Source organism: Zingiber officinale, chromosome 1A (genome assembly GCF_018446385.1).
Source record: "Zingiber officinale cultivar Zhangliang chromosome 1A, Zo_v1.1, whole genome shotgun sequence".
NCBI lineage: Eukaryota > Viridiplantae > Streptophyta > Magnoliopsida > Zingiberales > Zingiberaceae > Zingiber > Zingiber officinale.
In genome coordinates this window covers 8,276,669-8,303,955 of record NC_055987.1, presented here as the reverse complement: position 1 = coordinate 8,303,955, position 27,287 = coordinate 8,276,669, and the positions used below count along the sequence as shown (strand labels likewise).

The 27,287-nt window shown below is 35.5% G+C and overlaps 1 protein-coding gene across 1 annotated transcript; it reads left to right on the top strand.

Moving 5' to 3' along the window:
• The first annotated feature begins 19,065 nt into the window (after positions 1 to 19,065).
• LOC122017099 (kinesin-like protein KIN-12A) lies at positions 19,066 to 26,832 on the top strand. The gene is made up of 17 exons (XM_042574602.1): positions 19,066 to 19,479; positions 19,553 to 19,690; positions 19,784 to 19,867; positions 19,960 to 20,085; positions 20,159 to 20,218; positions 20,328 to 20,381; positions 20,466 to 20,558; positions 20,647 to 20,742; positions 21,352 to 21,497; positions 23,036 to 23,185; positions 23,249 to 23,378; positions 23,468 to 23,695; positions 23,772 to 24,581; positions 24,702 to 24,800; positions 24,879 to 25,031; positions 25,147 to 25,908; positions 26,335 to 26,832. Exons 1-17 carry the CDS (start codon positions 19,165 to 19,167, stop codon positions 26,656 to 26,658), a joined length of 3,768 nt encoding a protein of 1,255 aa, XP_042430536.1. The 5' UTR covers positions 19,066 to 19,164; the 3' UTR covers positions 26,659 to 26,832.
• The last annotated feature ends 455 nt before the right edge of the window (positions 26,833 to 27,287 follow it).

Here is a 27,287-nt window from a genome sequence, read left to right as displayed (position 1 = left end):
TGTTGAAGCAAAAGAACAACTCACGATCTACGCTTTTGTGCTCCTGCGATGCTGCGAAGGCTCTCCGGCAAGTTTCTTTTCTGTCTTATTCTCTTATTGTCGATTTTTCTTTTATTAAATAATTTCTGTACTACATTTGTAAAACTTTTCAAATTATTAGTGATTCCCAACGAAAGCACTCAACAAGTGTGAGCCTTGGAGTAGGAGTCGACAAAGGCTCTAAACCAAGTAAAACTGTAGGACCGTGATCGTTCGATAGAGGGGGGGGTGAATATCGATTCGAAAACTCGAGTGTAAAAGTACGCAGCGGAAAAGTAAATGAACACAGTTGATTTTACTTCATTCGGAGCCTGTGACGACTCCTACTCGAAGGCCCGTGGTCCTTGACCACTTTCGTTGGGCAATCACTAGCAATTCGAATATGATTACAAAAGGTGTACAAGAAATGCTAATGAAACAAAGTGATACCGACAATGAAATTAACCAAAGAAGAAGGAGCACTTTGTCGGAGCTTTGTTAGCGTCGCAGGAGCGTAGAGCAGCAGGGCAGGCAGTCGAAGAGTTCTTAGTTGTGTTTGAAGCTCCACCCCTGGGGCTTCTTTTATATGCTGCTCCGGGCGCCTGGATCCCTTCCGGGCGCCCTGGTGCGACGTGGCAAGTCCAGTCAGGATGCTCCACGTGGCGAGGCGACGCAGAGGATAAAAGTTGCCTCCGGGCGCCCGAATCCCCTCCGAGCGCTCGGACCACCTTTTTCCAGAGATTCCTTCTCCTGCAAAACAAGGTTAGTCCGAGGCAAAATATACCCTGCAACACAGATTGTTAGCACAATTTATAAAGTATGAATTAACAGAAACAGTATGACTTAGATTCCGTCTTTCCGAGACCGGAATCTAGTCACGATCTCGACTTAGATTTCAGAAATGGATCAAAGCCGGATCGACGCTTAATGTTCCCTTCCCGGGAACGCGTCCTCACAGTCACTCCCCTCCAGTGACTTACCTTACTTACCTGCCAGACGTCCGGTCAGCCCTTCGACTCGTCTGGACCTTTCGCCAGTTATCCGGTCAGCCCGTCGACCTAGCTGGACTTCTTGCCAAGCGTCCGGTCAGCCCGTCGACCCGCTTGGACTTCTCGCCAGCTATCCGGTCAGCCCGTCGACCTAGCTGGACTTCGTGCCAGACATCCGGTCAGCCCGTCGACCTGTCTGGACTTCTCCTGCACACTCGATCAAAGTGTCAGACAACAACAAAACTAACTTAACCTATTTGTCATTCATCAAAACCTAGGTTAGACCGTTAGTGCTACCCGCACCAACAAAAACAACTTTGTTAGCATTGTATTTTCGTTTTTTAGCTGCCTACTCTATACGTCGATATTTTTAAATCTCTATTCACCCCCTCCCCTCTAGCAAATTCTCGATCCAACAAGTGGTATCAGAGCGGGCACCGCTCTGATTTGGTGCAACCACCAATCAGACAGGGGATAAAACTCATTTCTTTCTTTTTCTTCGATTTTCAGTTTCTCGTCATATTCCAAACTGGTATTATTACCTTTTTGGAATCTTTTTCGTTGCAATTAATCTGAATTGGTGCAACACCAATTCAGTTATTAGTTTCCTTTTATTTTATTCTGCACTACTAATCTTGGGATCTTTGTGTCTATTTGTTTACTTGTGTGCAGATTAAAATGTCTCAAATTGAAGGCTTCAACACAGTACGTCCTCCCATATTCAACGGAGATGATTTTCCGTACTGGAAGAAGCGAATGGAGGTCTACCTGAAGACCGATTTTGACCAATGGTTCAGCGTCACCAGAGGCTACAAGGTGCCGGTCGACAACTTCGGAATTCTATTGGACCCGAAACAGTGGACTTCGGACATGAAGAAAAAATCGTCAACAGACTTCAAAGCACTCAACACGCTACAATGCGGACTGACGAAAGAGTTGAACCGAGTAGGACCGCACCAGAATGCGAAAGAACTATGAGACAAGTTGATCAAGCTACACGAAGGTGTTATATTGTATACTAAAAGCCTAACCTTTTATACAAATATTTACTTTGAAATGAGAATCATATTGGTCAAATGTCTGTATTTAGTTAAATGCAGTTGTCCATTTAATTTATATTATAGATAACATGGTGTGTGGTGTCACACAGAAGATCATGTTATCAGTTCCTTATAAATTATAAATAGTAGCTCACAACCAAGATGGATTGGGGCAAACCATTGGAATAGTTATAGTGTAATTTGGTATTAGTTTATCTTGACTATAAATTACACTAGTACACTATGTATGTATTAAGCAGGATCATTTGAGGTTATTTCTTTCATACTGACTGCATAAAAGAACAGAACCTCTGTTATTATGGATGTGTGTACTCTTAATCCCGATATAATAACAAGCACATGTACTTAGTATTTATTTCTTTAATTTATCAAAGGATGAGATTTATTCGTTAAATCAATATGCCCGATAAGTTGGGAAATAATATTATTTATATGGTGTGTTGTTGATTATAGAAGGAAACTGTCCTATTTATTAGGATGATGGTGTCTCCTTGAGGAGCTCATAAGGATTATCATGTAAATCCTACAGGTAGACTTAGTTCCGACATGACAATGAAGTTGAGTGGTACTACTCTTAGAGCTAGATGTTAATTAAGTAAGTTGTCAATAACTCATTTAATTAATGGGCATTCGATATCTTAAACACAGGGAGATTAACACACTCATGATAAGAAAGAACCCATAATGAAATATAGGATTGGTACGGTAGTTCAATAATAACTCTTTAGTGGTATGAGTTATTATTGATGAACTTGAGTTGGGTATTCGGGTTGAACACAGGAAGCTTAAGCTTATCAGGAGCTCAAAGCTAATTTCTCCTCTAAGTTCCTGTTGTAGCCTCTATGTATAAAGCCTCGTATCCAACCAAGTCTACTTTTTGCCCAAGTAATGGGTCGGCTACATTCTTGTTTGGTGTCCAAGCAAGGGCCAGCCAAGCTTTGCTTGGAGCCCAAGAGGTGGCCAGCCAAGCCTTGCTTGGTGCCCAAGCAAGGAGTCGCCCATAAGGGAATTAAAAGGGAGTTTTAATTTTTAAAATTTTTCCTTTTATAGTCATTCTCCAAGGGATTTAAAAGAGATATTTTAATTTTTAAATCTTTCCTTTTATAGTCATCCTAAAAGAGATTTAAAAGAGAGATTTTAATTTTAAAATCTTTCCTTTTATAGCCATCCTCCAAGAGATTTAAAAGAGAGATTTTAATTTTAAAATCTTTCCTTTTATAGCCATCCTCCAAGAGATTTTAATTTTTAAAACTTTCCTTTTATAGTCATCCACAAAGGGATTTAAAAGAAAGATTTTAATTTTAAAATCTTTCCTTTTATAGTCATCCTCCAAGGGATTTAAAAGAGAGATTTTAATTTTTAAAACTTTCCTTTTATAGTCATCCACAAAGGGATTTAAAAGAAAGATTTTAATTTTAAAATCTTTCCTTTTATAGTCATCCTCCAAGGGATTTAAAAGAGAGATTTTAATTTTTAAAACTTTCCTTTTGTAGCCATCCACAATAGGAAATTGAGTATCATAAGAAATGGGTAAAAGCAGATGAGATTGTGTGGTATTACATTTTGGCTTCAATGTCAAATGTATTGCAACATCAGCATCAAGATTTATCAACGGCTTATGATATAATGAACAATCTCAAAGAACTCTTTGGGCACCAGAGTCGGACTGCTATGCAAGAGGCAATGAGAAAGTTAATGACAGCCACCATCCTGAGGGGACACCCGTAAGAGATCATGTCCTCAAAATGATAGCTTGTCTGAATGAAATACAAGTCCTTGGAGGAGAAATCGATGGGGAACCCAGATCGATATAATTCTCTAAATGTTAGCCAGAAGTTTTGAGCAGTTCCGCCTGAACTATAACATGAACAAAAGGGAGTATACGTTGGCGGAACTTCTGACAGAACTACAGGTAGTAGAAGGTATATTTCGTCATAGTTCTCAGATTCACTATGCTGAAAATGATTTTACTTCTAAGTCGAAAGGCAAGAAGAAGAAGAAACAGGTCTTTTCAGCAAAGAAGATGAATAAACCTCAGGGTACAGGACAAAAAGCTGGAATGAAGAAGCCGAAGGGCAAGTGCTTCATCTACAAGTAGTCAGGACATTGGAAGGCGGACTATCCTCGTAGGAATCATAACAATAAAGGTATATCTCATGCTCTATTAGTTGAAACATGTTTAGCGGTGTTGTCTACCAGCACATGTTGTGTAGATACGGGAGTCACTGATTATGTCTGCAATTCTTTGCAGGGGTTCCAGGAAACCCGACGACTATTTGAAGGAAAGATAACTGTATACATGGGCAATGCTACTAAGGTGACGGCTGTTGCAGTGGGAGACGTTTACTTACCTTTTAGGAATAGAAGTTTGGTTTTAAGAAATTGTCTTTATATATCCAGTTTTAGAAAAAATTTAATTGCAGTTTCTAAACTGTATTTGGATGGATATTCTGTTTCTTTTCGTAACAATTTAGTTATAAAGAGAAATAGAGTTATTATCTGTTCTAGTGCATTGGTTGATAATTTATATACATTAAATCCAATTTCTCCCATAAAGTAACAATTGGAAATTAATAACACATCTTCTAACTCTAATAAGAGAAAAAAAAAAACATTCAGAGATGAACCAAACATATCTTTAGCATCTATGGCTTGGTCATATTAACTTAAGTAGGATTCAAAGGCTTATAGCCGATGGACTCTTGGGTACATTAGAGTTGAAAAATTTTCCAACCTATGAATCTTGCTTGGAAGGTAAAATGACCAATACACCTTTTAAGGCCAAGGGGTATAAAGCCAAAGATGTGTTAAAACTAGTTCATTCTGATTTGTATGGTCCTATGTCTATCTAGGCAAGAGATGGTTTCGAATACTTTGTCTCTTTTATAGATGATTATTCGAGATACGGATACATTTACTTGATGTGCCGCAAGTCTGAGCGCTTTGATAAGTTCAAAGAGTACAAGGCTGATGTGGAGAAACGTCTTGGTAAAAGTATCAAAACACTATGGTCTAATCGTGGTGGTGAATACCTCTTGGGAGAGTTTAGGAATTACTTATCAGAGGTTGGGATTCAATCCCAGTTGTCTGCACTTGGTACACCCCAACAGAATGGTGTGACAGAACGAAGGAATAGAACTCTTATGGAGATGGTTAGATCGATGATGAGTTATTTAAAATTACCAAATTCGTTTTGGGGATACGCTCTGAAAACAGCAGCGCACATTCTGAACTTAGTACCTTCTAAATCAATACCTTCTACTCCCACAGAATTATGGAATGGGCGAATCCCTAGTCTAAGACATATTCGAATTTGGGGAAGTCCAGCACATGTGCTGAAAACAGATGTTGATAAGTTAGAATCTCGTACAGAAGTTCGCGTGTTTGTGGGTTATCCTAGAGAAACGAAAGGTGGTTTATTTTATAGTCCTAAAGACCAGAAGGTCATTGTTAGCACCAATGCCCAATTTTTAGAAGAAGACTATATAATGGACCACAAGCCCAAAAGTAAAATTATTCTAGAAGAAATGAGAGAGAACATGTCCACTTCAGTACTAACAGTACAAGATGAAGTACCACAAGAGACTGCAACACGTGTCACACATGATACACAACCACAAACAATGTCTCGTCGTAGTGGGAGGGTTGTGAGGCAACCAAAAAGATTCATGTTTTTGGGAGAGTCTTCAGACTTGATCCCGGATAAACATGAACCTGATCCCCGGACATATGACGAAGCACTCCAAGATATAGATGCAGTATCTTGGCAAAAAACAATGAATTCCGAAATAGAATCTACATATTCTAATAAGGTCTGGGAGTTTGTAGAACCACCAGATGGTGTAAAAGCCGTTGGATGCAAGTAGATCTACTAAAGGAAAAGAGGGACAGACGGGAAGGTAGAAACCTTCAAAGCAAGGCTTGTTGCGAAAGGGTATACTCAGAAAGAGGGAATCGATTATGAGAAGACTTTTTTGCCGGTAGCTATGCTAAGTCTATCCGGATACTCTTATCCATTGCTGCTCATATGGATTATGAGATTTGGCAAATGGATGTCAAGACAGCTTTCCTTAATGGAAGTCTTGAATAAAACATCCATATGAAGCAACCAGAGGGGTTCATTGAAAAGGGCAAAGAGCATCTAGTGTGCAAGTTGAATCGGTCTATTTATGGACTAAAGCAAGCTTCAAGATCTTGGAACATCCGGTTTAACGAAGTAATCCAGTCATATAGATTTATTCAGTGTCCGGATGAGTCTTGTATATACAAGAAGTGTAATGGAAACCTGGTGGTATTTCTTGTACTATACGTAGATGATATTTTGTTAATTGGCAACAATGTCAAAGTGTTATTGGACGTAAGGGTATGGTTATCCAAACAATTTGATATGAAGGACTTAGGAGAATGTGCACACATTCTTAGGATCAAAGTTATAAGAGATCACAAGAAAAAAATGTTGTGCTTATCTCAATCTTCATATATAGATACAATCCTTGCTCGTTTTAGCATGCAGAACTCCAAGAAAGGTTTCTTACCTTTTAGGCATGGAGTAGGTTTATATATAGTGTGTGCTATTAATTATAGAAGGAAACTGTGTCCTAGTAATCTAGGTTGAGAATGCTCCCAAGAGGAGCTCATAAGAATTGCTATGTTAAACCCTCCAGGTGGACTTAGTCCGACATGACAATGAAGTTGAGTGGTACTACTCTTGGAGCTAGATATTAATTAAGTGAGTTGTCAGTAACTTACTTAATCAGTGGGCATTCGCTATCTTAAACACAGGGAGACTAACACACTCATGATAAGAAGGATCCCATAAATGTAATTTGGGATTGGTGTGGTAGTGCAACAATAACTCTCTAGTGGAATGAGTTATTGTTGATGAACTTGAGTTGTGTGTTCGGGGCGAACACGGGATACTCAAGCTCATCGGAAGGTCAAAACTAATTTCTCCTCTAGGTCCCTGTCGTAGCCTCATTAGTGCCTTATAAACCACTCATTAAAAGCTTTTCTTGGTGTCCAAGAAAGGAGGCTGGCCATTGCTTTGTGACCAAGCAATGGCCGACCACCATCTCCTTAAGAGGGTCGACCCTCTTGCTTGGTGACCAAGCAAGTAAGGGCCGACCAAAATAAATTCAAATAGGAGGGGTGTTTTAAATTTTTAAAATATTCTCTTTGTAGAAAACTATAAGTTTTAAAAGAGAGATTTTAATTTTAAAAACTTTCCTTATTTGAATTAGGTCACATTATTTAATAGAGAGTTTTAAAAGTTTTAAAACTTTTTTTTTAACCATCATCATGGTTTTAGAAAAAAGGAAGAGAAGTTTTAAAAATTAAAATTTTCTATTTATGTTAAAAAAAGGAAATTTTTGAAGATAAGTTTTAAATTTTAAAACATGGTTTTAATTTTTAAAACTTTCCTTTTTAACATCCACTTCAGAAAAGAGAGCTTGTAAAATTTTATAAGAGGATTTCTTCTTGTAAAATTTTATAAAAAAATATTTCCTTCCTCTTTAAGGGGGCCGACCGCCCTTGCTTGGTCCCCAAACAAGGGGGCCGGCCAAATAAAAATAAAAATAAAATCATCATCCAATGATTTGGTGATTGATTCAATCAAGAGGAAAGAAAAGGAAAAATAAAAAGATAAAAGGAAAAACAAGAGGAAGATTTTAATTTTTGTAAAAATTCTTCCCTTATTTGCCTTGGGCAAGTAATATAAAAGAAAGGGTGAGGAGGCCTCATAAGACACAACTCTTATTCTTTTGCTTGGTGGTTCTCTTGGTGTGGCCGACCCTCTCTCTTCTCCCTTTCCCTTTGCTCTCTTTTCTTTTGTAGTGGTGGTGGCCGAAAATTAGAAGAAGGAGAAGAAGGCTTTGGGTGGTGTTCATCTTGGAGGATCGTCGCCCACACGACGTCCAAGGCGAGACGAGGAATACGACAGAAGATCTCGAGGTCATTAGCTTGCAAAAAAAATGTATAATTAGCAATTGTTTTCCGCATCATGCTAGTTATTTTTCTTTGTATGGATTCCAAATACAAGAGACATTAGATCTAGTTTTTCGAATTAGTAATTCGTGTTTGTGTTTTTCTTTGTTTTTCGTATTTGTGATTCGATTGTTCTTTTTGGTTAAACCTAGAGTTATATAAGGAAATTAAATATTAGCTTTTCTTAAAAGGATTTGTCTAGGCGGTGGTGGATGCTCCCATACCCAAGAAGGTCATGTGTCTCGCCATGCAGTCCTAGAAGCCAATTTTGGAAATTAATATTTAATTAAATTTATAACGTAGGTGGGTTTGGATCAATAGTGTTAAGTTCCGCTTGCGATCCAAGTCTAAACCATTAAGAACAGATAAGTTAAATTTGGAATCAATAATGTTAAGTTCCGTTTGCGATTCCTAATTTAACTTCTAAAGAACACAATATGTTAATTAGGAAAGGTTCGACACTTGTACAAAATTTTTGTACAGTGGAACCGGTACGATCTTTCTAGGACTAACCAACAGTACATTCCCTTGTGGAATATAGGATTGATAAATGTAAAATTTTATTTTTGTCGCGGATCGTATCCTTGCGAGGTGTGGTGCTATTTGAGGACCAGAGACGCAGCGGAAAAGGAAGCAAGATATACGCGACAACATGACCCGTTGGCGGCAACTAGGGTTAATGGCACACGGAGCACAACTATGGATGAAGCCATAATAGTTGGAAAATTATTTTTCATATTTATTGTCTTTTATGTTGTGCTGTGTGTGTGTGTGCATGTTAAAATTCCTCGTTTTAAATAACTAAGTGGGAGAGGAATTATTTAAATTCCACGATCTCCATTACTGGTTTGTAAGTGATGCATTCAAAGTTGCGCGTTGCCTTTGAGTGTCTTCCTCCACATCGGATGAGTTTATTTGCAGATCACTGGATTAAACTCCCTTTATGGATGATTATAGGAAATTATTTAGGTTTGTGTGATCTTCTCCATCTGAAGGGGCACAATCCTATTTAATGGACTAAGTATCAAGTAATGGTATACACTTAGGCGCATTTAATAGTATCCTCCCCATCGAAGTCACTGCTATTATTTGTGTGGCCGAAGAAAAATCAACTATTAATTTTATTTGTCATAAAGTTAGGTTGACAAGATAATAAAATTAATGGGTAAAACCCCCTCTTACAAATGTTTGAATTTGTATACGTCCACACTATCGTGGCATACAAAATTCACGATGTTTTGAGGTGCTGGTGAATTTAAATGATATTGTTTGAGGAATCAATATTATTTTAAATTCTAAAATTTTGACCAAATATTTTGTGATTCTTAGGATTTCAAATGGCTTTCAATCCTCTTGTTGTTATATTGAAAGAAAACAAACTTACTAGTCCCAATTACATTGATTGGAAACGAAACTTGGATATTGTCTTAACTGCTGAAGGTTACAAATTCATACTTTTTGAGATTTGTCCAAGCTTGCCTAATAGCGATTCTATTGAAGAGAAGATTGAGTATCATAAGAAATGGGTCAGGGCAGATGAGATGGTGCGGTGTTACAGTTTGACTTCCATGTCAAATGTGCTGCAATATCAACATCAGAGCATGCCTACTGCTTATGACATGATGCGCAATCTCAAGGAACTCTTCGGACACCATAATCAGGTTGCTAGGCAGGAAGCTATAAGAAACTTAATGATGACCACCATGACTGAGGGGACACCCGTAAGGAATCATATTATCAAAATGATGGCTCTTTTGATTGAGATGGAAGTCCTTTGAGCAAAAATCGATGGGGAAACCTATGTCAATATCATTCTCCAAACGTTACCTAAAAGTTTTGAGCAGTTCCGCCTGAACTACAAGATGAACAAAAGGGTTTATTCGTTGGCGGAACTTTTGACAGAACTTCAAGCAGCAGAAGGGTTATTTTGTCAAAGTTCTCAAATTCACATTGCTGAAAATGTTTCTGCTTCTAAGCCAAAAGGCAGAAAGAATAAAAAGAAACAAGTTGGTTCAACAAAGAAAGTGAATCGATCTCTAGGGACTGGGCCGCATGTAGGTATAAAGAAGTCGAAGGGCAAGTGCTTCACATGCAAGCAGTCTAGACATTGGAAAGTGGACTGTCCTCACAAAAAGGAGAACAATAAAGGTATATTTTATTCTCTAGTGGTTGAAACGTGTTTAGTGGTGTTATCTACCGGTACCTGGTGTGTAGATGCGGGATCCACTGATCATGTCTGCAATTCATTGCGGGGTTTCCAGGAAACTCGACGAATTATCGTCTACATGGGCAATGCTACAAAAGTGGCGCCTATTACAGTGGGAGATGTTTATTTATCTTTTGATAGAAATAAAATATTGATTTTGAAAAATTGTCTTTATGTACCATGTTTTAGAAAAAACTTGATTTCAGTTTCTAAACTATTTATGGATGGATATTCTGTTTCTTTTGATGACAAAGTAGTTGTCAAGAAAAATAGGGTAGTTATCTGTTCTGGTACGTTGATTGGCAATTTGTATACTCTAAATCCAATAACTCCCACGATACAACAAATGACAATTAATAACACATCTTCTAATTCTAATAAGAGAAAGCAATCTTCGTAAATAAACCAAACATATCTTTGGCATCTAAGGCTTGGTCATTTTAACTTGAGTAAAATTCAAAGGCTAATAGTCGATGGACCTTTGGGTTCATTAGTGGTGGAAAATTTTCCAACCTGCGAATCTTGCTTGGAAGGAAAAATGACCAAGAGACCTTTTAAGGCCAAGGGGTATAGAGCTAAAGATGTGTTGAAATTGGTTCATTCTGATTTGTGTGGACCTATGACTATCTAAGCAAGAGGTGGTTTCGAATATTTTGTCTCTTTTATAGACGACTATTCGAGATACGGGTACATTTACTTGATGCGCCGCAAGTCTGAGTGTTTTGATAAGTTCAAAGAATATAAGGCTGATGTGGAGAAACATCATGGTAAAGGTATCAAGACACTACTGTCTGATCGTGGTGGCGACTACCTCTTAGGAGAGTTTAGGAGTTCAGATGCCGAGATTCAATCCCAACTGTCTGCACCTGGTACACCCCAACAGAATGGTGTGGTAGAACGAAGGAATAGGACTCTTATGGAAATGGTTAGATCAATGATGAGTTATTCAGAATTACCAAATTCGTTTTAGGGATATGCTCTGGAAACGACAGTGTACAATCAATCTCTAGCTACCTCTTACGGATCCTAACTAGTTTGACCAAGGTTTTGTATTAAGTTTAGTGGATAGGACTATTTGGAAAACCTCGAAGGCATGGTTACTCTAATGATGTCCAAGTGACTCACCATATCCCAGAAGTTTATCCAAAGAATATCTATTTACTCAGCACAAAGCTAAACTTGAATCTAACACAAAGTTAAACCAAACCATAAAATTTAAACTTAATTCATTTCACAAAAATTATAGATTTCCCTGATTAAAAACATAGATCGGGTAAGATGACCAAGGACTTCGAATCAAATCGAATCAAACCAAACCGAAATAAAATAAAATAAAATAAAATCAAATTATTTAAAAAAATTCTTTTAAAAAATAACTTTAAAAATTGTTTTAAAAAATTCTTTTAAAAACTTTAAAAATTATTTTAAAAATTCTTTAAAAACTTTAAATATTATTTTAAAAAAATTCTCAAAAACTTTAAAAATTATTTTTAAAAAATTCTTTTAAAAACCTTAAAAATCATTTTAAAAAATTTCTTTTAAAAACTTTAAAAATTATTTTAAAAATTATTTTAAAAATTCTTTTAAAAATTTTAAAAATTATTTAAAAAAAATTCTTTTAAAAATTTTAAAATATTCTTTTAAAAACTATAAAAATTATTTTTTTAAAAAAATATTTTAAAAACTTTAAAAATTAGTTTAAAAATTCTTTTAAAAACTTTAAAAATTATTTTAAAAACTTTAAAAATTATTTTTAAAAAATTCTTTTAAAAACTTTATAAATTATTTAAAAAAAATTCTTTTAAAAACTTTAAAAATTATTTTAAAATATTTCTTTTAAAAACTTTAAAAATTATTTTAAAATATTCTTTTAAAAACTTTAAAAATTATTTTCAAAAATTCTTTTAAAAACTTTAAAAAATTATTTTAAAAAAATCTTTTAAAAACTTTAAAAATCATTTTAAAAAATTCTTTTAAAAACTTAAAAAATTCTTTAAAAAACTTTAAAAATTCTTTTAAAAAACTTTAAAAATTATTTTAAAAACTTTAAAAAATCTTTTAAAAACTTTAAATTTTTTTAAAAAAATCTTTTAAAAACTTTAAAAATTCTTTTAAAAAATTCTTTTAAAAAATTCTTTTAAAAAACTTTAAAAATTCTTTTTAAAACTTTAAAAATTATTTTAAAATTTATTTTAAAAAACTTGAAAAATTATTTTTAAAAATCTTTTAAAAACTTTAAAAATTATTTTAAAAACTATTTTAAAAATTCTTTTAAAAACTTTAAAAATTATTTTAAAAATTTCTTTTTAAAAAAATTTTTAAACATATTTTAAAAAATTCTTTTAAAAACTTTAAAAATTCTCTTAATTTTTTTTTAAAAAACTTTAAAAATTATTTTAAAAATCAACTTATGAATTAACCTAGACTAAACTTAGACTAATTTTAGTTCCTACCTATTGTAGGAAACCATGTAGATTTTGGACAGTGGTTGCTCCAAACATATGACTGGAGATCACACCAAATTCACCCAACTTACAAAAGCTTAGGAGCAGTTGCCTTTGGAAACAATGACAAACTCAAGGTATTTGATATAGGTAATATTAAGCTAAAAATTTACTTCATTATTACAAATGTACTACTTGTTGAAAATTTCAAGTATAATCTCCTAAGTATTAGTCAATTGTGTGACACTGGATATAAGGTTAGGTTTCTATCTTCGGAATGTTCAATCAAACACCTAGATAACCCTACAATAAGTCTAAAAGGATTTAGGAAAGACAACATTTATGCAATTAACTTAATCACTTTTCAATTAAGTGTTATTTAACACAAAAAGAAGAAACTTGGTTATGACATAGAAGAATGTCACACACAAATTTTAGAACCATAAGTAAATTAAATGGATTAGTTAGAGAATTACCAAAAATTACCTAACTTAGACTCAACAATATAGAATGCTTGTCAACAAGGTAAACAAACGAAATCAACTCGCAAACCAACTAATCAAATTCAAACCAACTTGATTCTAGAACTTCTACATTTAGATCTATTTGACTCCCATGGGGTCAAATCAATAAATGGAAGTTTATATTGCCTAGTAATAATAGATGACTATTATAGGTTCACTTGGGTAAAATTCTTAAAAAATAAGGATGAAACTTTTGAACTTTTCACAAACTTTTGCAAACAAGTTGAAAATGAAAAAGATCTTAAAATTAAAAAATTATAAGTGACAATGAGGGAGAATTTAAAAATCATAACTTTAATAAATTCTGTCTGGAAAACGGATATCATCACGAATTCTCATGTCCTAAAACTCCTCAACAAAATGGAATTGTAGAAAGAAAAAATAGAACACTACTTGAAGACTCTAGAACTATGTTAAACTAATATAATCTACCTAAGTACTTTTGGGCAGAAGCTGTTAGTATAGTCTGTTATGTGCAAAATAGAACAACACTAAATAAAACACATAACAAAACTTTTTTCAAAATTTATTACAATAAACAACTAATATAAAATACTTTAAAGTATTTAGGTGCCCAGCCTTTATCCTAAACACAAGGGAACACTTAGGAAAATTCATTTCTAAAATTAAAAATAGAATCTTTGTAGGATATTCACTGAACAGTAGGGGCTATAGAATATACAATAAAGTTATATTAAGAATTGAAGAAACTACAAATGTAAAATTTGAGGAATCTAAACTAAACCTAGAACAAACCTAACTTTAGCAAATTGAATCTACTCAAGGAAACAATAATTTAGAAGGAACCCCATCAAAATTTAAATCATGAAGAGGAACAAGAAACTCAAGAAAATCAATTATCTAGAACCATAAGAATCAACCCAAATCAGCCAATCGACTAAATAATTGGTGATCCAGACCTAAGGGTTCAAACCAAGTCATCCTTTCGAAATCTAAGTCAAATCTCTCTAATTTCAAAAATTAAACCCAAAACCATAGATGAATCTTTACTTAACCCAAATTGGGGCATAGCTATGCAAGAGGAAGTAGCTCAATTTGAGCGAAACGAGGTTTGAGACTTAGTGCCACCACCTAAAATAAGAAAATAATAGAAATAAAATAGGTGTTTAGAAATAAATTAAGCGAAATTGGAGAAATTACTAGAAATAAAGCTAGCCTAGTTGCTAAGGGGTTTAGTCAAGTAGAGGGACTTGACTATGGTGAAACTTATCCCCCCAGTAGCTAGATTAGAGTTCATTAGAATGTTACTCAGTTATGTAGCCCATAAAAGGTTCAGACTGTATCACATGGACGTTAAATCTGCCTTTCTAAATGGATTGATAAAAGAAGAAGTCTATGTAAGATAACCACCTGGGTTTGAAAGTCCAGAACACCCTGACTATGTCTTTAAACTAAAGAAAGTCCTGTACGGACTTAAGTAAGCACCCAGGACATGGTATGAAAGATTAACCTCTTACCTAATATCTAAAGGGTTCAACCAAGGTTAAATTGACCTAACCCTATTCGTTAAATTAATAAAAGAGGATATATTTATAGCCCAAATCTATGTAGATGATATAATTTTTTGCTCAACTAATTCAGAATTTTTAGAAGAATTTACAAATCTAATGGAACAAGAATTTGAAATGAGTCTAGCAGGAAAATTAACTTACTTTTTAGGATTACAAATCAAACAAACAAACGAAGAAAATTATATTTATCAACAAAAATATACCAAAGAATTACTTAAAAAATTCGGGATGGAAAATACTAAAGAAATAAAAGCACCTATGGCAGTTAACACAGTCCTAGATGACGACCCCAATAAAAAATCAATTGACTTAAAATACTATAGGAGTGTCATAAGTAGCCTACTATACTTAACTGCAAGTCGACCCGATATTTTATTTGCAGTTAGTATGTGTGCTAGATTTCAAACCTGTGCTAAAGAATCTCATTTGACTCAAGTCAAAAGAATCTTTAGATACCTTAAAGGAACATCAAATGTATGAATTTGGTATCCTAGAACTAACAATTTTGAATTAATAGAGTATTCTGACTCAAATTACGTCAGATGTAAATTAGATCGCAAAAGCACGAGTGGTGGATGTCAACTACTAGGTCCGTCACTTGTCAGCTTGTTTAGTTGAAAGCAACACTGTGTTGCTCTATCTACAACTGAGTCAAAGTATATAGTTATAGGAGAATGCGTTACACAACTATTATGGATGATGCACACCCTAAAAGATTTTAACTTAAACCTTACAAATGTAAAAGTGTTAATTGATAATATTAGCTCAATTAATTTAATAAAAAATCCTGTACATCATTCAAGAACCAAACACATTGAAATTATGCACTACTTTATCAAGGATCATATCACTAAAGGAGATATTGAACTCAAGTACATTGAGTGCAAAGTTGACATATTTACCAAACCCTTCCCTGAAAGTGAGTTTAGCAATCTACGTAGAAAATTAGGGATGTGTTTAATATACTAGGATCATTGAAATTCTTAAAATTGTTTTCAAAAATTGATTATTTCTAAATTTTAGGGTAAAACATCTTTTTAATGTTTTCAAAACTTCAATTTTTTAGAATTTCAAAAACAATTTTAGCCTTAGACTAGCTTAATCCCTTAGAAAGCATGTACCTATTAGGCTAGTACTTGAGCATCTCACCAACACCCTAGGATTCCTTTGCTTGTGATTATCGAACATAGAAAGATGTGAGATGCATAGACAAATTGCTTGGACTTAAGATGCTTATTTCAGTGCATCGACATAAGTCTGGGCGTTAAATACAAAACAGACATTAATCAGGTTAAGTTATTCAGTTTAATCAAACACTAACTGATTACAATTAGACTTAACCCGACTAACTAAGTGAAAGTTACTATCATCTAATAGTCAGTAAGTAGCTAATTGGTTAGACAATTTTTGTAATGTCAGGTTCAGGGGGAAGATTAATGATTTTCATATTTATATTGAAATTAAGTTTTGAAAAATATTTCTTTAATAACATATTAAACCTTTTTAACACTAACAAAATTTTATTTGGATTTTTCAAACTTCGATTTTAAACATAGGTTTGAAAAGTGATTTTATTTAGTTTCGAACTTTAAAACTCTTTAAACTTAAGTTTGAATATTGTATTTATCTACTTAGTTTTGAAATTAATTTTTTCACACTGAGTTTTAAAAATTAAATCTTACTTGGTTTTGAAAATTTGACTTTGAAAATCGTATTTATCTGCTTAGTTTTGAAATTTAGAATTTATAAACTTATGTTTGAAAAGTGTTCAAACTTAGTTTGAAAATTAAATAAAATTAGTATTAAAATTTGATAAACTTGGTTTGAAAACTTTACTTTTGCAAAACTGTCTTTATAAAACTTAGGTTTAAAAAAGTGTTTTAAAAACTTACTTTGAAAATTTGGTTAATTTTGTAAAGTTTATCTTTAAAAATAATTTTCAAACTTAGCTATTTTTGAAAAAGATAAAAAATAAAGCTTAAAACAAAATTTTCAAGAGTGTTCAATGTTAAACTTCTCCAAGTCAATCTGACTTGTATTTATATTCTCTCTTGCTTCTTTTACTTAGTTATTTACAATCATCATTTTTATTATGTTTATTTTTGATGAATGTCAAAGGGGGAGAGTTAGGTGATTTAAGTTAGTTAAACAATAAAATTTAAAACAAAGCTAACTTAACAACCTTATAAATGCTTGTTTTTTGCTTGCATATTTTTTTTACTAACTTAATCAGGTTAGCATTGCATCAAAAAGGGGGAGATTGCTGGTGTGGTTAGCACTAACAGTCTAACTCAAGTTTTGATGAATGATAAAATATGTTAAGTTAGTTTCGTTGTTATCTAACACTCTGATCGAGTGTGCCGGCGAAGCCCAGACAGGTCGATGAGCTGACCGGATGTCTGACACGAAGCCCGGCTAGGACGGGCCGATCGAATAGCTGGCACGAAGTCCAGACGGATTGACGAGTTGACCGGACGTTTGGTACGAAGTCCAGCTAGGTCGATGGGCTGACCGGAAAGCTGGAATGAAGTCCAGATGGGTCAAAGGGCTGACTGGACGTTTGACAGGTAAGTTAAGGTAAGTCACTGGAGGGGAGTGACTGTGAGGACGCGTTCCCGGGAAGGGAACATTAGGCGTCGATTCGACTTAGATCCATTTCGGATATCTAAGTTGAGATCATGACTAGATTCTAGTCTCGAGGAGACGGAATCTAATTACTATTATGTTTTATTATAAACTGTGCTAACACTCTGTTTTGCAGGATATATAATTTACATTGCCTCGGACTAATGTTTTCTTGCAGGAAGGAGATTGCTGGAGAACAAGGGTCCGGGCGCCCGGAGGTAAATTTTATCCCCAAACGAGCCTCGCCACATGGAGCACCCTAGTTGGCTTGGCAACGTCACATTCAGGGCACCCTGAAGGTATCCAGGCGCCCCGAACCTCCTATATAAGGAGGGTGAAGGCTGAAGCAAAAGAACAACTCACAATCTACGCTTTTGTGCTCCTGCGATGCTGCGAAGGTTCTCCGGCAAGTTTCTTTTCTGTCTTATTCTCTTATTGTCGGTTTTTCTTTTACTAAATAATTCCTGTACTGCATTTGTAAAAACCTTTCGAATTATTAGTGATTGCCCAACGAAAGCACTCAACGAGTGCGGGCCTTGGAGTAGAAGTCGACAAAGGCTCTGAACCAAGTAAAACGACTTTGTTAGCATTGTGTTTTCATTTTTCCGCTGCCTACTCTATACGTCGATATTTTTAAATCGCTATTCACACCCCCCCTCCCCTCTGATAAATTCTCGATCTAACAGCTGGTACTGTCCGCTACTTTGCTTTACTTCCACACACCACCGGTAACTGACTTGAGCGTCGGAGGACCATCGTTGGGGATCCCTTCCCTGGCTCGGTACTAACGCAGTTGTGGTTGTAAGGTCGCGAGGAGTAACACACGATCAACCAGAGCGCCACAACCCCAGCTTCCGTCACCTCGACTATCGGACAGGATAAATTATATTTATTATAGTACCTGAGTCGATTTTGAATTTGGATCGGACACACCCGGTTTGAGTTTGTGATTAGCTAAACCATAAAGGTCCACGTTGATTCCTAACATTGCTATGTGGGGCCTCCAATAGAGCTGGTTTGATCCATGATGGGATGGTCCCAACTCGTAGCAATTATTTGATAGGACGGGATGAATTAATTATCATCTTAGTAATTTGAAAATTTTTAAATCTAATCGAATCGACGAATTATAGATTAGGCCGATCAACTCATGAATTCATAAAAAAATAAAAATTTTTGAATTTGAGTTATGGATTTGATGGGTTGGAAAGAAAGGATAGCCCCATGATTTCTTTGTATCTCATGTGTTCAATGTTTGTAACTGACTTTGTATGAATTTTCAACTTATTTATTATTGTAATATATGTTTATTTTATATATTCTCTGGAATAAAAAATGATTATTTTTTAAAAATGAATTATACAATATTTTTGACATTAGGGGTAGTACCATGAGCGGGTGAAGTTGCTTTTGAACTTATTACTTGTTAAACTCATGAGTCCATCAATTTTTTATTTTAATTTTAAATTTTAGAGAATTTTTTTCTCACCGAATTAATCAAATCCAAATCTGCGGACCACCGAGGTCGACCCGACCGGTCCACTACAAATTGACCGTGGTTAAACATCGGCGCCAATAACTCAGATCTAAAACTGTTCCGCGGATCATCTTACGCTCAACGTTTGAACAGCTTTCACGCCCGGGTACAAAAATGTGTCGTTGCAATGTTATCATCAGTTTGACCTCCTCGAATTCAAATCCGCCCACTCTCATCTCCCTCTTCCCACAACGTCTCTTTCTCCCGTCGCTAGGGTTCGGTCTCGCCGTCGTCTCCATCGTCATGAAGGCCTTCGGGAGCCCAAGGACCGGTAGAGTTTCGCCCTCTGAAGCCCTTACTCCTTCGTCGCAGAAGCAGCGGCCTCCTCGAATCCCCAAGGAGAACGTCGACCCTTGCCCCGCGCCGTCGGATCGGTCTCCGTTTAGGTCCCCCGCCAACTCCGGAAAGCCACTCTCAGCCAAGAACCGTAGCCTGCTCCCCCCTCGCCCGCCGATTTCCTCCAAACCCGGCGCCAACCCTCTCAAGAGGAAGCTCAGCTCGGAGACCCCAGCTGAGAATGGGGTTTCCCCCTCGTCAGCCTCGGATTCTGGCGTCCAGGTATTGTTGGGAAACTTGGTGAGGGACGAGTCTTAATCAATTTCTTTTGTGAGTTATTTGTTGAATTTCTTAGGTGATAGTGAGGATGCGACCTCCAGACAAGGTGGAAGAGGAAGCCGATCTGATTGTGGAAAAGGTCTCTGAAAATTCTGTCACTGTCTTTGATCACAACTTCACCTTCGATTCAGTAGTTGACATCAGATCCACGCAGGTAGTTTATTAATTGAAGTCACAAATATTTCCCTTCTAATTTTTAGAACTTAGCTTTCACATCAGATCCCCGTCTTGTTGTAATTAACATCAGGAAGATATGTTTCAACTTGTTGGGCTTCCATTGGTCGAGACCTGCTTGGCTGGGTTCAACAGCTCAATATTTGCGTATGGGCAGGTGGATGGTGCTTCAGTGTTTGAAATCCAGTAAAATTTCGTTTATACTGAAAAAAACACATAATTAGTAGCTTTGTTGATTTTTTTTTCCAGACTGGAAGTGGAAAGACATATACTATGTGGGGGCCTCCCAGTGCATTGTCAGACTATGCTTCATCTAGCATTGATAAAGGTTTGACACCCCGTGTCTTCGAGAGGCTGTTTTCTCGCATTGATGAAGTGCGTACCTCTAAACATTCTGCATTATGGTAGTTTTTCCATAGCTTCATGCTTAAAGCTGTTTTTGGTGTAGGAACGATCAAAGCACTCTGATAAACAGCTGAATTACCAGTGCCGTTGCTCATTTTTGGAGGCAAGTCTACCATGTTGCTTGATATTTTACTTTTCCATTTACTTGCTAATATAAGTCCCTCCTAGATTTGCTGCATTGCTAGTTGATCATATAGTTATTGAACTTACAGATCTACAATGAGCAAATCACAGATCTTTTAGAGCCAACTCGAAGGAATCTTCAGGTGACAAATCATAATGTTCCTCTGTTGCTTCTTTATTAATCTATAAAATGCTCTTCTCCTTTATTTTAATTTGGAACCTTTCAGATCAGGGAAGATGTTAAAACTGGTGTTTATGTTGATTTCTTGACGGAAGAGTATGTATCTACTATAAACGATGTAAATCAGCTATTGATGAAGGTGAAATTTACATAATGTTTCACATGTTTCTTTGCAAAATCATTTTTTTCTCCCTTTATGCACTCTCTGATTAATTATTCACATGCAGGGGCTTGCAAACAGGAGGATAGGTGCAACACGTATAAATATGGAAAGCTCCCGATCACATTGTGTGTTTACTTGCATCATCGAGTCCCATTCAAAGGTAATGTCTTTTTTCTTTCTGATATTGTTCAAATTCGCTTCTATGTTTTAAATTTTCATAAACTATGTTGGAATAGTATGTCATGTCTTGTAAGTAGAGGTTTTTGATGTATATTTCAGCATGGATTGATGCAAACTGTTTTTTTTAGTGCTGGTGAAATGTCGAGAACTGCTGATATTTTTTTTCTTGATTATGCCCAATGTATATAATTTTTGTTAAATTGCTACCTGCCTTTCTGGCAATTTAATATTAATTTAATTTGATTAATATCATAATATCAACATTTCTTGTATGAAAGTTGAAAGTGAACTCAAAACTGTTTGCGTTTGTTTTGCCTGATGCAAATGGTAGCTGTGTTCCTAGATTTTTTTTTTCTTTATATATATATATATATATATATCAAATCTCATGCTTTTCTGTGAACCTATGACAAGTGACTAAATTTCATTGCCTTTCTGTAGTATTAGTATGTGTTTTACTGACTAGCTTGAGAGAAAATAATTGCCTCCATTTTGATGCGATACTTTTCCTACTACAATCTAATTGCTTAATGTTTCAATAAATTGATATTTGTCACTGGAATCTAATAGCTCAGTAATTACTTTGTAGAGCACTGTGGATGGTTTAATCAGCATAAAGACTAGCAGAATAAACCTTGTCGATTTGGCTGGGTCTGAAAGGCAAAAGCAAACTCGGGCAGCAGGGGAACAATTAAAGGAGGCTAGCAACATTAATCGCTCCCTATCGCAACTTGGGTAAGAGTTGTTTTGGTTTGAATACCAATGTCATCATGATCATGCACATATATGTTGCATGTATTTGGAACTTGTGAGTCTTGTTATCTAGACTATGATTCATTTAATTAAGATACTTGGGTGAAACAAAAATTCATGATATTATGGTCTGTTCAAGATCTACCATTCTAAGGGGTTCAATTGTTGTAGCTGACATGAACACAGAAAAGTTGGTGGAGTAGAGAGAAATGTTTGGAGTTGTCTTAGATAAATTCATGGTTTTATCAAAGTATCGCCCATAAGATTGGGTCTTCTTGTACCTGCACCAGGCATAGTTAGTATATCCATCCATGTCCTTCAAGGCCTCAACTATCATTCAAAGAGAATTGCATCCCTTTAACTCATGAGAAAATTTCTTTGGATGTGATCAATGCATATATTCACTGCCACAATGAATCTTTAACTTCTGTTGCTAGGATCGCTCCTAGCAGTTCTCCCTTTAATGCCAATTATAGATAAGAGCCAAACTGTAAAAATTCTAAATCCAATTCACATGCCACTCTCATCAGCCAAGAACCATTGTTGAATTCTGAATAAGTGGTTAAGCACTCTTCCAAGTTCATGTCATTAATTCTGACAGTTGCTTTTACATATATTTGAAAATTGTGAGCATTTAATTTGTAATTATATAATATCATCATTAAAGACAAAAAGTGAGCTCAATTTGTCAAAATGCTACCACAATTAGATGTGAAACTGTTTGGTATTTACGAATGCTTAATAAGCCTCACTTAGCGAGTGACAATAAAAGCTTAGAGTTTCTACCTTCTGTGGTTCCTCTTTACCACTTTGGACATGTCTTCTTTTGAAATGCCCCCTCAAACTCAACATCATTAGGACTAACTATGATACCAAGTTAAAGAGTAGAGGGATTCCAATCCAATCCAAAATTTTAATGCACTTAGGCAGAGGGACCTTTTGATATTTGAAGACGCTTAAGAAGCCTCAATTAGCAATTTGAGAATAAAGTGGCGGAGTCTCTACCTGTCATCCATTTGTCTTTGCTTTGCTCGACCAATCTTCTTTTAATAGTCAGTTAATTAAAAAAATCACAATAAAAACTTTTTCAGTGGACATTGATTTGTGATCTACCTGTAACTTATTAGATTTTGAGTCTCTTGGGTTTGATTGGTTGTCGCTTTAGGGTTGCCCTGAATCATGAAGAAGTCTACCAGCATCCTTTCACATTCATAGCATAAATTGTCATGACCAACTGGTTTTTTTAATCATGCACTTATAGTATCTCGTTTAAAAGCAAACTGATCTTGATCACATTGCTTACAGATATCCAGGTGAATTTTATTTTGTTTTATATGTGACCAACCTTTTTATCTTTAGCATGTTAAATCTTTGTGATTATTATATGCTACATATGTCATTATCCTAAATTCTTTCATAGAAGAATTATCATATGAGAATTTCTGACAGTTGCATGGTTTCATATATCATGGTTGTGCTTTTTGACTTAAGTTTTTATGGTGTTCATTTGTGTCTCACAGGAATTTGATTAATATTCTTGCTGAAGTCTCAAAGTCATGGAAACAAAGGCACATCCCATACCGTGATTCAAAACTAACATTTCTGTTGCAGGAATCTCTTGGTGGAAATGCAAAGCTAGCCATGATATGTGCTATTTCACCATTAAGAAGGTAAAATTAAAGGTGTCAAATCTATACATCCTGAGTTCATTGACTGACTCTTGATTTATGCAGCTGTAAGAATGAAACTTTAAGCACATTGAGGTTTGCCCAGCGTGCAAAATCAATAAAGAACAAAGCAGTTGTTAATGAAGTAATGCAGGACGATGTTAATGTTCTCCGTGAGCAGATACGCCTATTAAAGGTTGTATTAAATTATTCTTTCAAGTACTTGTATCTTGTTAGTAATTCTGTTGTTGCAGACTAGTGCTCAATGCATGATATTTTTAATAGGATGAACTCCTACGAATGAAATCTAATGGATCATCAGACAACAATGGGGGTTATTCCACAGCATGGAATGCTCGCAGAAGTTTGCATATACTTAAAATGAGCCTTGTTCGCCCAAAACCATTACCTGTTGTCAAAGATGACAGTGATGAAGAAATGGAAATTGATGAGAATGATGTTGAGATGCTTGATGCTCCACAGTCTGCTTCTGCACGACTAACCATATCAAAGGTAAGGTCCTTTATGCACCATATGATTTGCTTCTTTGTGGAGCCTGGTATTTGATTGTTCAAATTTTTCTATCCAGGAAACCAAATTAAGGGAAATAGAATTGGTCCAAGTCTCTGCAAAATCTGATGAAAAAACTACCTATGCTTCCAATACTGATGGTCTAAACAATCAACAGGATGACAACTGTGTAATATTAATGAATGATCAAAGGGTTCAAACTTTTCCAAATGATAAATTGCCTACTGAAATAATCCATTCCACAGACATTGGACAAGTTATAGTAGAAAACCAATCTAAAAATTCTCTCTCTCTCAGTTCCACACTATTACCATCTAGTCTTAGCACAGTGCCTTGCAACATTACCCAAGTCCCTCAGGTACCTCCTTTGGGTGCTTTAGCTGTCATTGATGCTTGTAGCAGGAAGAGTCTTAGAACGTCATTGTCAATATCAGCATCTCCAAGGAATACATTGGGAAATTCTAAATCAACAGGAATTACAAATGCATTATCAACAGCAACGTTGTCTGCTTCAAGTTCTTCCAACTGTCAGACAAAGAATTCTCCTAAACCAACTGAGTACTTGGCTGCAAGCCTCCAATGTGGTCTACAAATGATTGATAAGTGGCAACACAAATCAGTCCAGAGAGACTCTTCTTTCACTGTCAGGCCTACAGATGACAGGCAAATTATTCAAATAAACAAGGTTGACATTGGAACACAGACGCCACTACAAGATTCACAAGAACTGGAACTATCTATTATGTGTAATTACTGTCAGAAAGTTTCAGGAGTTGAAAGTGCTAATGTGAACAGGAGCAGGGATATGCAGCTGGTGCTTGCTGATGGATTAACAGCAAATGATAAGCATAATAGTCATGTTCCAAAAGTAGGTTTCAGTTCAAATGCTGTTAAATCTTTTGTTGCCTTGGATCTAAAATATTGTGCAATTAGGTTTTTTCCCCATATTTTGTCAAATGTATTAAAGACCTTCTTAATGATTATATAGGCAGTGGAACAAGTGTTGGCGGGATCCATCAGGCGTGAAATGGCACTTGAAGATCTCACTACTGAGCAAGCTGCTGAAATAGCACAGCTGAAACTATTGGTGTTTGTCTTTTTTCATTTATTAAATTTCATTTGATTCAAGTGTTTGATATGGTTATCATCAATGCCGACTTTGCAGGCCCAACAGTACAAATATGAACGAGATTGCAATGCAATGATTGTTCAAACTCGTGAGGATAAAATTGCCCGTCTAGAGAGTCTGATGGATGGCCTTCTTCCAACAGAAGAGTTTATGCAGGGAGAGTTCATTGCACTTGAGAACGAACATAAGGTCTTACTAATCCTTGTCTCCATAGTTAATTTCCTGTCTTTGCAGTTGCCTTACCAGTTTCTTTTCCGTTATAAAGTTTTTAACAATTAAGTTTCAATTCTTGATTGCTCTGCAGCTTCTGAAAGAGAAATATGAGAATCATTCAGAAATTTTACAGTTAAATATCAAATTGAAAAAGGTCCAAGATGAACTTGATGGCTATAGAAACTTTTTTGAAATGAGTGAAAGGGATGTTCTCATGGAAGAGATTCAGGACTTAAGAAGTCAATTGCTGTATTACATAGACCCCACTTGTTCTGAATCAACACAAAAACAAAGTTCTTTGCTTCGGCTAACTCATCAGGGAAGAACTATAGTTCCTCTCAGCACATTCTCAGAGTTTGGTGAAAGTGATGTTGATAATAAGGAGAGTAAGTATTCTCTTGTTGAAGAACTTAGGTTTGAACTTGAAGGGAGTCGCCATTTGGCTAAAAAACTGAAACAAGAACTTGATTCTGAGAAAAAATGCACTGAAGAGCTTAAAGACGCACTGCAAACAGCGATGCAGAGTCATACTCGAATACTAGAGCAGTACGCAGATCTTCAGGAGAAGCACACTACCCTGCTTTCATGGAATCGGGAAATCAATGATGGCATTGACGATGTTATGGAAGCAGCAACTGAAGCTGGGATTAGGGGAGCAGAATTAAAATTTATTAGCTCTCTTGCATCTGAAATTTCAGTCTTGAAAGCAGAAAGGGAAAGGGTAAAACAAAAATGGCAAGACAAAAACAGAGCCCTTGAATCCCAACTCGCTGACACTGTTGATGCGCTAGAGGCTGCTGGAGAAGTACTTGTACGGCTAAAAGAGGCAGAGGAAGCTGCTGCAGTTGCAGAGGTATTTTCCTTTTTTTTTTTCCTGTTAAATGCATTTGCATATAGGAATTCATATTTTCTGCTGCTTATCGTCATCATCAAACCGTGTTTCTGCTGCTTCTTTTTATTCAAATTTTCATGCACAACATAACCTGTCTATGCTTTTCTCACATAAGAAAAAGCGTCAGATGGAACACCAACCAAATTTTGTTTTCTCCTGTTGAAAAAAGGCAAAAAATGTGCTTTTTAGCTTTCAAGTCCATTTAATTACGATAAATCTTTTTTACCAAGTAAATTTCATATAAGGTCAAATGCCTTCCAGTAGATTATTGTCACGTTACCTTATGATTAACTGTTTATTTCATGTAGGATCATTGTGAAAAGTAACGGATGTTTTGTTTTCACCTTTTCTATGCTTATATTTCTTGTTTGATGGGACATCTTGCAGAGAAGAGCGCTGTTGGCAGAGAAAGAGACTGAAAAGATGAACCAAGAGATAGAGCGGTTGAAGAAGAATCTTGATGTAATAACTCCTCCAGTGAATTGCACAACTGAGTCAAATTTTGATCATACTGAAACTGGTGGTTCCAAAGAGGCTGACTCTGATAATACTGAATCTGATGGCTCTGAAAAGGCCAAATTTGATGCAGGAAAGGGCACTCATCCATTGGCGCAGGAGTTTGAACCTTTCTGCAAGAGAGGAGACACTGAATTATCCATAGACACGGACCCTACCTCATGGTTCTCTGATTACGATCGCTGCAATATGTAAGAATTCTAAGGACATGAATACATTTGTATCGTGAAAACATGTTGTATACCACCAGAAATGTTGGGAGTGCAAGAGTGATATCTCCGGTGTTCCTCAATTTTCTTGTTCTCACCTATTGCGAGAACCATTGTAGTCTGAAGGCATTCCAATTTCTGAGTATCATTTATTCCTTTACTGTCGATAATTGTCAAGTAATTCAATCTCTATTAGTGATTTACTTGCAATTAGTATATGTTCGTAATGATCTTAGTAATATTTGTGCTTGCAGTCGACAATAGTTTCTGGACCTGGTTGCTGAGAAGCATTGAAGCATGAAAAATGAGCATTGTTTATTTCAATTGGGGAGAACTAAGGTTGGTTGCATCATTTGACTTATTTTTTTATAATGATGATGATTCTGAATTGCGATAATATGCTTATAAAGATTAAAAACATAGTCCTAATATATTTTGTAAGTTATCAACAAGGCAGGTAGGCGATTGCAAGACATACAAGTTGGAGAATTGGTTTAAGCACGTCTCATTCATTAAATTTAGCTAGATTTAATTAAAATAATTGAGAATGAAGATTTAGAAAAAGTATTGATATAAAAGTAAACTTTATCATTAAAACTAAAAAATTTATAATAA

Bases quoted from the DNA above. Each gene is read 5' to 3' on its own strand.
- LOC122017099 (XM_042574602.1), top strand. From the start codon at position 19,165: ATGAAGGCCTTCGGGAGCCCAAGGACCGGTAGAGTTTCGCCCTCTGAA. The intron at 19,868-19,959 runs GTGGATGGTGCT...TTTTTTTTCCAG, and splicing joins CAATATTTGCGTATGGGCAG to ACTGGAAGTGGAAAGACATA. The intron at 25,032-25,146 runs GTCTTACTAATC...ATTGCTCTGCAG, and splicing joins CACTTGAGAACGAACATAAG to CTTCTGAAAGAGAAATATGA.